The sequence below is a fragment of the Neoarius graeffei genome, chromosome 18 (genome assembly GCF_027579695.1).
Source record: "Neoarius graeffei isolate fNeoGra1 chromosome 18, fNeoGra1.pri, whole genome shotgun sequence".
NCBI lineage: Eukaryota > Metazoa > Chordata > Actinopteri > Siluriformes > Ariidae > Neoarius > Neoarius graeffei.
In genome coordinates, this window is record NC_083586.1 from 53,228,832 (window position 1) to 53,241,542 (window position 12,711).

Consider the following 12,711-nt stretch of genomic DNA (forward strand, 5'->3'; position numbering starts at 1 on the left):
CCCTTTAAAGGAACCAGACTCGGTCCTCTTTAAGTGGACCAAAAAATGGACCAACAGAAGAAGAACTCGGTTCTTTTTGTGTTCACACTGTGAATTTATTACAAAGAGGACTGGGTTCTCTTTCTGGTCCAGTTAAGCTTTGATGGGGCCTCAGTCCTCTTTCTGTTCATACCAGGTCCTCTAGAGCCCTCAGACCCCCAGTGCATGGAATTCTGGGTAATTTTCTCTTGAATCAAAATGTCTGCTGCCATGCTTGCCCTGCTGTATTCTTTGATCAAAATAGTGCGGATTAAGGAAAATAAATGTATTCCAGCGGCTGTGGTAAGTTCCAAAGGGAAGTTGAGTTTCCCTGCTACAGTCACGTGACCAACTACGGCAAACGAAGAAGGTTAAACTACAATGAAAAAGGCAAAGTGAACCTGGTGCGCTTTTTGTTCACAATGCGCAGATTAGGCGAACCGTACCGTTGATTTTTAGCAAACCGTACTGAGACCACCTCCTGAGGTGGTCTCAGTTCGGTTCACTTTAAAGGGGTCTGGGTACGGTTGGAGTGTTCACATATGCGCAAAAAATGCCGAGTCATTGATCTGAGTTCGGTTAGATGGCTGAAAGGGACCAAGTGTGAAAACACCCATAGTAATGATTGCTGGTCCTAGCTAAATCAGCTTTAGCCTTATTAGTACACAAGTTATTATATTGAATCCATTTTAAAGACAAGGTATTGAGCACCACTTCACTTTTATTGTGAGCATGATCACGCTCCAGGTCTCTTATTTCGTTTTCCAAATTCGCAAGAGTTTTTTTTCTCTCTAATCTTGAGAGCTATACGATAGGCTCTGGCCTCTCGTATAAAAGAATGAGATGAGGAATTAATATTCGTTTCCATAAATAGATCAATGTGAGCGCTCATAAATCTAATAAATTCAGGGTCCTTCAGCATATAGGATTTAAACCTCCAGGTAAAGGGTTTCGATTGTGTAGTATCAATCTCCCAGGTTATTTTTATAGGGTTATGATCGGACAATGTAGCTGATAGATAAGAGCAATCAGTGACCCTGGCGGCCATATTGTAGGGTATTAGAAACATGTCAATTCTGGAATACGACTTGTGAACATTTGAAAAGAATGAAAAGTCTTTAGCTTTTGGGTTAAGTTGCCGCCAAATATGACACAGTCCCAAATCCCTCATTCCCCTGAGCAGAATTAAAGCAGCCTTAGAGCGATTAAGAGATCTTGGCGTGGCTCAATCTAAATTGGGGTCCAATACCAAATTGAAGTCCCCACCAACCAAACAGTGCCCCTCAGCAGTTGCAAGTTTTAATACAAGGTCATTAAAAAAAGCAGGGTCGTCGTGGTTGGGGCCATTAGCAAGTGTAACCCTATTGGAGTACAATTCACCCTTAACTAAAACAAATCTTCCATTACTATCTTTTTCTATTGATTCATTTGGCGCATCATAAAACGGAAGATACGACAAAAAAGACCTAAGACAGTTGAGCAACTAGAATCCTACATTAGACAAGAATGGGTTAACATTCCTATCCCTAAACTTGAGCAACTTGTCTCCTCAGTCCCCAGACGTTTACAGACTGTTGTAAAGAGAAAAGGGGATGTCTCACAGTGGTAAACATGGCCTTGTCCCAACTTTTTTGAGATGTGTTGTCATGAAATTTAAAATCACCTAATTTTTCTCTTTAAATGATACATTTTCTCAGTTTAAACATTTGATATGTCATCTATGTTCTATTCTGAATAAAATATGGAATTTTGAAACTTCCACATCATTGCATTCCGTTTTTATTTACAATGTGTACTTTGTCCCAACTTTTTTGGAATCGGGGTTGTATTAGCAACATCACCAACAGCCAATAAATAACTAAGAAGGGTGGTCAAAGTAAGTAAATATTGGTGGATATAAGAAATAAGGGGAGCGAAGAAGAAAGATATAGATAAATAAAATAATAACAATAATCATTCTTATAATAATAATTTTCCTGCTACTCAAAATAAAGTGAACGTATGTTTCAAAAGGTCAGCTGGATACAGCCACTATTTTTGTCATTACCGTATTTAAACAAAAGTCTAAACATCCACCCGGAACCGGGAGTGGGACCGTCTTTTCCACATATCTGAAGTGGGACCAGGAACAGAACAAACGTGATGCAGGGATTAAACACATATCTAGCCAGAGTCACTTTGCGTTACAACAGACAGCTTCACGCGAGTTCAGACTGTCCACTAGTCACCACATTTGGGCAAAGTCATTGTAAACAGTGTTGAAATTGAGTGGGGCTCTTAAGACAATGATTTCTATCCTACTCAGTAGTAGACAAATCTCAAAAGTTATGGATGAGCCCTCTTTGTAGACCGCATGCTGACTTGCGCGTATCCTCCCCTCGGCGTCACAGCAGTGCAGGTGGAGCAGCCAGGTGGGAGTCCCCTGGTGCATATACCGTTGTGACATCTCAGCTGCTCGGTCAGTTATTATTGTCAATAGTTTTCAAAAAGTCCGCCGCTGCAGAAGGCGATGCAAACCACCTGATGTCGCCCTCATGCATAATCCGTAGTTTGGCTGGATGGTGCAGGGAATAAGCAATTCCTCTTGCCCGAAGGCTCTTTTTAACATCCTTAAAGGCGTCTTTAAGGCGTTGCAGACTGGGGCTGCGGTCTGGGAAGATGTAAACTCTGTTGTTATCGTAATGAATCTCTCCCTTTTGTCTGGCGAGGCACATTATTTTCTCCTTGTTCTTAAAGTTGAGGAGCTTAGCGATCATGGGTCTTGGCCTTGGTGTGTCCCCTCTGCCGGCGGGGGGTTTTCCCAGGCGGTGAGCTCTTTCACAGGTAATGGGGGTAGGAAAGTGTTCGATACCGAGGATTTCCGGTATGACTCGCTCCAAAAACCCCGCAGCATCACAGCCTTCGGCCTCCTCGGGGAGCCCGAGTATGCGGATGTTGTTACGCCGGCTCCTGTTCTCGAAGTCGTCCGCTTTATCTTTGAGGGACTGTACCACCTCCTCCAGTTTCCCAATATGCGTGGTGGCATCTTTAATGTTATCTTCATTTGCTGATATGCGTCCCTCCATTTCTTCGACTTGGTCCGCTAGTGTTGACCTCGCCGTTTCAATCTTAGAGAGTGAGGACTGGATGGAAGTTGTTTTAGCATCAATCTATCTTGATATCTCTTCCTTACTTTCCTGAATGGCTGCCATCACTGCACCAAGAGTAGGGCTTTCACCTTTAGGAGAGCCGGTCGCCATTTTGGTTGTGTGCACGGGTCTGGCTGTTCGCTTAGACAGCGGTGTAATATCCTTAAGACCCCTTAAGTTATACTGTGCCATGCGCCACGACAAAGAGTCAATTACTTTCTAGGGTTTTAGTATCATGGTTTTGAAAAGTTGAACGGAAAATAAAAGCAACTGTTGAGGTACGCCTGTGGACCTCATGCTTGCATGTCCATCCTTGCTGGCTGCAAACCGAAAGTCCCCCTCACCCTATCTCTAAGGGTGAGCCCAGCCACCCTCCTTCTGGAGAAAGCTCATTTCAGCCACCTGTATCTGCGATCTCATCCTTTCGGTCACTACCCAAAGTTCATGACCATAAGTGAGGGTTGGAACGTAGATTAACTGGTAAATCGAAAGCTTTGCCTTCCGGCTCAGCTCCCTCTTCACCACGACAGTCCGGTACAACACCCGCAACATACTCTGCCTGTCCATCTCGCGCTCCGTTTTACCATTACTCATGAACAAGACCCGGAGATACTTGAACTCCTTCACTTGGGGCAGCAACTGAAAAAGCTGAAAGGTGTCGGCATGGACTTTTTTTCAGCAGTTTGTGCTACAGTAGCTCGTCTGTGGGATTGGACCGTATGGGCTAGCCATCTTTATAACAGATAGTGAGTGATCAAACACTTGTTCCTGATTCCATATGCGACCCTCATGTCTTACAAAGCCAGCCGGTGGAAAGTGGACGATGCATTTCTTAATTATACTGCGTTTTATTTCACAACATGTCTTGAGTGATATTTCTAATTTAGCTGGTAAATTAATTTATCTGGGATGCCAATCAAGTTTTAATGGTGCAGCAAATTCAGCGTATCAAAAATCTGAATTCTTAGGATCTCCTAATGAAGGTTAAGAACCTACTACGTGACCAAATCTGTAGTGTGTTCTATGAGTATGTGAGTGAGGAGTAAGGACACAATTTGGACGTACTCTGCTACCATCTTACCTGGATGTACAGTACACAGATGGCATACAGCAGAAATGTTTAAACAATTCCTGATACATTTGTGCACAACTGCAACAACCGGCTTCACTTCGGACAGCCATCTTCTTTCTGTTCCCCCTCCCCGGGGAACTCTTCATTGTTTGTTTATTCACAGTCTCCAGCAGAATTATGGGGTAGTGTCATGTAGCGAAGTGTGGTACATTTGCATACTACGGATGTAGTAGTTCATCCGGGTGTCTTTGAACTACTGTTAAATGCATACTGCTTTTTGTATACTAATTCTTGGGTTTCAGTCACGTGACTTTTCTTAGCGATTTCACTTCTGGTAAAACTGCTGGTGGTCTAGCAAACCAAAACGGCTGCCGTAGTGCAAACAACTAGCGATAAGTTATCAGAGTACGCTCGTAATCTAGAAGCCACTGCTGGCTTTAGATATATTCAGAAGATTATGTGCAATTGAATCGACCCCTACAGTCTGGGAAAGAAGGATTTGTCATACGATCTCGAAAACTACCCTTCAGTCGAGTTCCCCGACATCTCGAACTATCTGGTGTTGCAGACGTCCTTCTACACCGCAAAACAGATGAAAGCATGGAAGAGTATGGAGGCTTACAACTTTTTTGTACGTGGCTGGGTAAAGGACCTCGCTATCAAGTCGCTGCTGAATAAATCCTGTATTGTTTTTGCCTGTGTAAGTTTTTTTTTTTTTTTTTTTTTTTTTTTTTTAAGCTTTTCGTTCGCGGCTTTCCAACGGAGCGCTGCAAGTTGAAGTGTAAAAAAACAACAGTTGGCTTGAGTCTCACTTGTGTTGGCTCTTATCTCTCAGCTAAATTATTCACAAAGATCATCAGAAACCCCTTTAAAGACCTGGATCTTAGTTAAACAAGACGGAGAAGTGATCACGGCGCATTGTAACTGTACGGCTGGGGAAGAATTTTGTCGCGACCTTCATGCATACGGACTATTATTCATGGTGGTTTTGATCACGTGCACTTGCTGAAAGACTCGTTGAAAAGGCCGCTGAGACGCGCGTTGTTTTCAGTATGGCGGCCATCAAGTGAGGAGTAAACAAAGAAACAGCCGGGGACTTTAGCGCTTCGTGACAAAAAAAAAAAACGTACCGTAAAATAACGACACACAGCAAGAAAAGTACTTGGAAAACACTAAGGCCAGAGCTGAGAGGGAAATACAAACCTTTCACCGAGTCATCACTGCAAACTCGAGCACGCTTCGACTCGGCTTGCTTCGGTTTCAGTGAGAGGTTCAAAAGCCGCCTTTCTCCATGTCTTTTTGTGAAATCCTGTGTTCGTTCACCCTTTTATTAGTTCATGGGGAACCCTGAAGAAACTTACCAGTTTCACGGTTTGATCGATTCGAACAACCTAAAGTAACGCAAGCGTAAGGCATTTTTCATGCGAGCAATGCACCTTGTCTGTACAAACGCTTTGTCAACTGAGCTTTAGTAGACCACCAGCTAAAGGTTTGAATAACTAATGATGTCACGTGAAACCCAAGGATAGTATGGAAGTATGAGTATTCAGACGCAGCATCAGGTTCACTATGAATTTCCTGATTGTTGACTGACGGCTGAAATGACCGAAAAGCTGTGCTTGTTCAACAGATTTCTCTGATGTTATGTTGTACGCAGTGGCGGCTGGTAGTCTTTCAAACAGGGGAGGCTGGTCGGTTACGATATTTCCAGATTTTAAAAGAAAAAAGAAAAAACACATCAGTTTTGCCCATACTCTTGCCTCTGATCTGGCTGATTGTTGGCAGGGTCACAAACTGTGAAATAACAGGTTCTTTTGGCCCATTAGCCTACTGTCCAATATACATGATGGTGGTGTTGGGGGGGTATATTTTAACATTTTATATTTTAAAATTGTGGCATGTTGTTTAAAAATTGATCATTATTGAAAGCAGCTCTTTGTCAGGAACCTCAGCAGTAACAGCAGAGTGTTCTGGAATAGGCACAAGCACTGACCTTGGGGAGCCAAACATTTCATTCAATGACACTTTCCCTATATTTTACTTATTTTGACTGAGAAATGTTTTATTGACAATTTTGATAACCCTTCACTTTTAATCCAGGTCTGTAGTGTGAAATGTTCTCGGCTGTGTTTTTGTTTAAAAATGTTTTCCAAATTGTAGCTGTGTTTAAGTCATATCCAGAGAAATATATATTCCAATATAACATACTCAGCATAAACATTTTAAATAGATTCTATATTTTTGGTCCATCCATGACATATTACGAAAGTAGCCTATTTACTGTTGTTGATGTGGGTCACTTGCTGTTAGCCAATTCACTTTCTCGTACCAGGAGAGCTGAAAGGAACGAGTATTATTCCCTACCTTTTTCACCAAGTCAATTTGAGGCGTTGGTCTACCCTGCTCTTTAATTTTAATTTTTTCCTCGAAAGGAAGACTGGCAAATGGCTTCGCCAAAATGAAATCAGCAATGCTTGGCATCCGTGCGCAGCTTTCTTGCTAGCTGACTAGCCCCCTCAAGTTCAAGTTCAGTCACTCAAATAAACGAAATTTCTGGAACTAAGATAGCAAACTTGACAACACTATATTTACACTTTATTTACAATGAAAATATATACAAACTAAAAAAGCTGGTAGAAACCGTATGTAATGAATGAAATCGAAATGTAAGCTGATCTCTTACAATACACCACAGCACTTGCGAATCCGCATGGGACTGAACTGAGATTCACCGCTGCCTGTCTATATTTGAAACGAGCTGTCAATCAAAGAAAATATCCGGCCGCTTTCACCAATCACCAGTCTCCTCGCGGAAAGCTTTGCCATGTCCCTCCCACTGTGAGGCTGGGAGTCCGTGGGCGGGCGTTTTTGCAGTATTTGTCCAATAATCATCTTGCATTTTGATATTGAAAAGCGCATAGCTCCCAAATGCCATGGAAGTGCACTGAGGCTGGGCTGCATCGCGCTGTCACGAGGGGGAAAAACTCACGCACACATTAGGCGAACTGGGGAAAGTTATAACGGAATGATTTCGCACTGTAGTTGGGTTGAGCACATATATTTCTATGATTCTGGATCTGAAATAGCAATGTTATAAGGTAGGCAATAACATAAGCCTAGCGCAATTCATCCTACACGATGTTCGTCATTTTTAGAGGAGGCTGAGCCTCCCTCGTTGTCTTAGAGCAATCGCCCGTGGTTGTACGGTATTTCAAGTGTGGCATGTGACCAAAATTTACATTTGGATTTTATCAGCATGACTCAAATTAAAGTGAAATTCACATCCAAAAATGCTTGGCTTGAACTTGACTTTAAAAAAAAAAAAAAATTGGTATTCAGTTACCGTATAAAACAAAAATTGACCTCTGAATCACAGCGTCACAAAGTTTATTCCATGCTGCTGGCGGTACGTCCCGGCTACAGCTACTGTTTCCAGCTTGACCCTAAAATCTCATTGAGACGACGCCTACTGCATGATTCTGTGGAATGATGCAATGTTACACACACACACTCACAAAGAAGTCCCAGTGAGCTGGACACTGTGTCCTTCATGTATTCAGGAAGCCGAAAAGTAGCATCAATTTTTTTTCCCTTAATGTTTTTTTTTTTTCTTTTCCCCGATCAGTTTTGCCCAGACAGAATGGAAGGGTTGCCATAGTGACGGGAGGAGCCAGAGGAATAGGCTATGAAACTTCTCGACACCTGGCGAGCCTGGGCACGCATGTGGTCATTGGTAACACATCACACTCACTCCATCACACTGTCTCTCACATTAGATAGGTGTGTTGAGGACATGCCCTTTCCACTCCACAGTGCACTGTGTGCTTTCTGGTAATAATTCTAATAGATCTAATACGTTTCCCTTTCTATAATAACATACGCAGGGACTGTATGGTGGTGCGGATGCTCCAAATACTGTAAAGAGATTTAAAAATGTATCTAATGGGCTTGTTTTGTCACAAAACCTGACCCTATGTAGATGCAGGGTGAAATGTTTTACCAGAGGAACACCAGCAATTTTAACCACCTTCACTCACCAATGGAAAGAATTTCATTCACAACTCTCAGGGTAAAGTAACGCGAGCATGATGATGAGCAGCTAGATATGTCGGTAATTGTAGCGCTGTAGGACTTGAGTCTTCGGGATGGACTTGTCAGATTTAATAATATTATTACTCCTATAGCACATGTATGATCAAATGCACTTAAAATATCATACGTAAAATAAAAGAATACAAATATGAATGAAGTGATATCCTAAAGATAATAGAAAAACCATAAAATATTGCTAAGCTGTAGGATATATACATGTCGGCTTGACCGCGCACCGCTGCGCTGATGAACCTCCCAGACGTTTGAATAGAAGAACAGCATGTTTTCGTTTAGCCTTTAAAGACATTTAAAAGTGTTTAATCTACGTAAAACTAGTGTCGATTCAAGAATAAATAACATTTACGGAATATATATTGTTTATTTTGTGCGGCGTTGTGATGAGCTTTTACTTCAAGCGTTTTATCCCCCGCTGGCCGAAAGGCCCGAAGGGGGATTATGTCGTGGCGATGTCTGTCCTGGGAAAGGTGCTGACCTTCTGAAATCAACTCCTCTCACAATTTTTGGAGGAATTTCACAAAACTTGGCAGGATTCTTTGTTATATGTCAGTAATATCTCATCTCATTATCTGTAGCCGCATTATCCTTCTACAGGGTCGCAGGCGAGCTGGAGCCTATCCCAGCTGACTACGGGCGAAAGGCGGGGTACACCCTGGACAAGTCGCCAGGTCATCACAGCGCTGACACATAGACACAGACAACCATTCACACTCACATTCACACCTACGGTCAATTTAGAGTCACCAGTTAACCTAACCTGCATGTCTTTGGACTGTGGGGGAAACCGGAGCACCCGGAGGAAACCCACGCGGACACGGGGAGAACATGCAAACTCCGCACAGAAAGGCCCTCGCCGGCCACGGGGCTCGAACCCGGACCTTCTTGCTGTGAGGTGACAGCGCTAACCACTACACCACTGTGCCGCCCATGTCAGTAATATGCATATTGTAATTTTGTTCAATTGGGTCACGTTTTACCAGAGTTACAGCCCTTGATTAACCAAATTATACTCTGACAATTACATGAGTGGGTTTTCCTTCTGAAATCAACTCCTCTCACAATTTTTGGAGGAATTTCATGAAACTTGGCAAAAGGCATTGTTGTATGTCAGTAGTACACTTATTGTAATTTTGTTCAATTCGGTCGCGTTTTCCCAGAGTTACAGCCCTCGATTAACAACCTTGTACTTTGACAATTTCATGAAGGTGTGCTCGCCTTCTGACATCAACTCCTCACAATTTTTGGACGAATTTCTCGAAGCTTGGTTAAAGGCCTTGTTATATGACGGTAATACGCAGATTGCGATTTAGTTTCGCTTGTGAAAATTTTCCCAGAGTTTTGAGCCTTGATTAAATAACTTGTACTTTGACCATTCCATGAGGGTGTACGTTCTTCTGAAATCAGCTCCTCTTACAATTTATGGAGGAATTTCACCAAACTTGGCAGAAGGCTTTGTTATATGACAGTTATACGCAGATTGAAATTTTGTTTAATTTGGGCAAATTTTCCCCAGAGTTATGCGCTTGATTATTAACAAACTTGTACTTTGGCAATTTCATCAAGGTGTGCTCGCTTTCTGAAATCAACTTCCCTCACAATTTTTATCCCCCGCTGGCTGAAAGGCCCAAAGAGGGATTATGTCGTGGCGATGTCCGTCCGTCCATCCCAGGAAGGGTACTCACCTTCTGAAATCAACTCCTCTCACAATTTTTGGAGGAACTTCACAAAACTTGACCGGATTCTTTGTTATATGTCGGTAATACGCATATTGGAATTTTGTTCAATTCAGTCGCGTTTTACCAGAGTTATGGTAAAGTTGCCAGCGGGGGATATTGCGCTCTCGGAGCACTCTTGTTTAGTGATATTCATCACCAGTCCGTGTGTTTTGTTGTTGCTTCCAGCTCGCTCACTGTTGGTTCAATCAGCTTGAAACTCATAATTCCCACCTAGTGGTCGAATCTCTCATGTTGACTTGATTTTCCAATAAAATCCACTGAACACTTTGCTGTCTAGCGCCCGCGAAAGGAAAATTTTGTATCCTTCCTAAAAATCGATGATTTCCCTCTTTTTTTTTTTTTTTTAATGGAGGAAAAAATGAGGTGTATAAATATCAGTAATACAGTTTTGAAGAGAATGAACAAAAGTTTGAGCCTCTTATTTATACACAGCGCATTCGAGCACTATGGAATCAATTTTGTGCCAAAATGTTCATACAATACTTTTGACATATCAAACAAAAATGACAAATCAAAATACAAAAAAAGAAAAAAAAGTCAATTTTTTTTAGACTGGCAAACAAATTATTCGTGTAATCGTGCAAAATATCAGTCTATTACTCTTCAGAAACCTTTTATTTTTGTTCCGCGTCTTTCTCAGTTTTGTTTGATGTAATTTATTTTGGTTGCGATTCCAGCTTTCTCGTTTGCGCTCCCTGACTTTTTGCTTGCAGTTTTGGCACAAACTTCATGTGTGGGTGGGCTGTCCAGGAGTGCATTCCCATTGGCTAACTTGTGTTTGACTGACAGCTACGCTCAGCGATTCCCCCGGAGGCTGTTGCGGCCATTCCCTACTCGGATTTTGGCGGACTGTTTGCCGAGTGACCGATCCATTGACTGTAAACAAGGATCAAGTGGACTTCAGTGGCGACTGTGATATTGAATTAATTCAACAAAGTGTACGTGCGGGACAAATGTGTTGTATGTGTTGCAGTAGTGCACATTATGCAGGCGTGTTTAACGTTAGCAAGACAGCTATTATATTGGGTAGTGGAGCTAAGGCTAACATTTGACTTGCCACGAATCACCTGCATAATGTGCACTACTGCAACACGTACAACACATTTGTCCCGCACTTACACTTTGTTGAATTAATTCAATATCATAGTCGCCACTGAAGTCCACTCGATCCTTGTTTACCGTCAATGGATCGGTCACTCGGCAAACAGTCCGCCAGAATCCGAGTAGGGAATGGCCGCAACAGCCTCCGGGGAAATGGCTGAGCGTAGCTGTCAGTCAAACACAAGTTAGCCAATGGGAATGCATTCCTGGACAGCCCTCCCACACGTGAAATTTGTGCCAAAACTGCAAGCAAAAAGTCAGGGAGCGCAAACGAGAAAGCTGGAATCGCAACCAAAATAAATTATGTCAAACAAAACTGAGAAAGACGCGGAACAAAAATAAAAGGTTTCTGAAGAGTAATAGACTGATATTTTGCACGATTACACGAATAATTTGTTTGCCAGTCTAAAAAAATTGACTTTTTTTTTTTGTATTTTGATTTGTCGTTTTTGTTTGATATTTCAAAAGTATTGTATGAACACAAAATTGATTCCATAGAGCACCACCATCATTAGTCAACACTATGACAACTACTTTAAAAAAAAAAAAAAAAACAGCCTGTCGTCGCTAATATGTGTTGCGCCACAGGATTTTCGTACCAGATGCTCTGTTTACAGAATGCATAGAAACGGTGTTGAAAAGCACCATGAAAGTGGTAAATGTATCCTGTAGGGGCGCTATTGAGGTGATTGATAGTTACTGGATCAGCCAGCAAAAACAGTGCAAAATATCGTGCGCTTTTCAACGCCGTTTCTACGCCTTCTGTAAATGGAGCATCTGGTACAAAAATCCCATGGCGCGACGCACACATTTATAATCGTACGTATAAAATTCTGAAAAATATCAATTATTAAAAGCTAAATTCATGTGTTTTTAAGTAAAGATTTAAAACCAGATAAATCAGCGTCTTTAATTTATTGGCATTTGTACTCGTAGTCTCGCCAAGCACGGTCGTTGTCTCGACTGAGAGTTTGTGAAAATAATGTTTGCATTGTCTGTCTTTTCTTTTCGCCTACAGTGTTTGATAAACAGCCCAATCATTGGTGCACGCCAACTAGCTAAAACAAAGCCTTAGCCTGAAAAAGGATTCAGTGGTTTTCAGTCTCAAGGCTCAGTCCTGCTTTCATTTGGACTAGACTTGGTATTGGTCTTGACATTGGTGGTTTTACCTCCATCCATAGCTAATCAATCAGGGCTCTATGTTAACTTTGAGACATGGTTGCCCATTCAGGCAACCATTTGTAGAAATCTGGTTGCCCGAACTCAGAACGTGGTTGCCCAAATATTACATATTATTTTTTTATTTATTATTCAACCTTCTCAGACGCTGTCTGTATCAACAAGCATTGAGACTAGCGCCCCGTGCGAGTAATGCGGTAATTAGTCATGTAGTGAAGGACATACCAATATTCAGTCCTCTCAGGATTCCGCGGGCCTTTTTTGTGATTGTTGCGGGCTAAAATGTCTGATGTTGCGGGGGTTTTTCCAAAAAATTGTGATGAAAGTTGCGGTGTTTTAGGTTTTTGTTGCGATTACATTGCGGGAG

At 42.0% G+C, this 12,711-nt stretch overlaps 1 protein-coding gene across 2 annotated transcripts in view; it reads left to right on the top strand.

The window, feature by feature from the left end:
* The window catches only part of dhrsx (dehydrogenase/reductase (SDR family) X-linked), a 136,882-nt gene that overhangs the window by 27,397 nt on the left and 96,774 nt on the right, over positions 1-12,711 (top strand). Inside the window, exon 2 of one of the 2 annotated variants that reach the window (XM_060898995.1) lies at positions 7,844-7,951. The exons of the other annotated variant lie outside the window; for it this stretch is intronic. Within the exon in view, the coding sequence (XP_060754978.1) occupies positions 7,844-7,951 (108 nt within the window). The remainder of the gene's footprint in view (positions 1-7,843; positions 7,952-12,711) is intronic. 2 annotated transcript variants of the gene reach the window in all.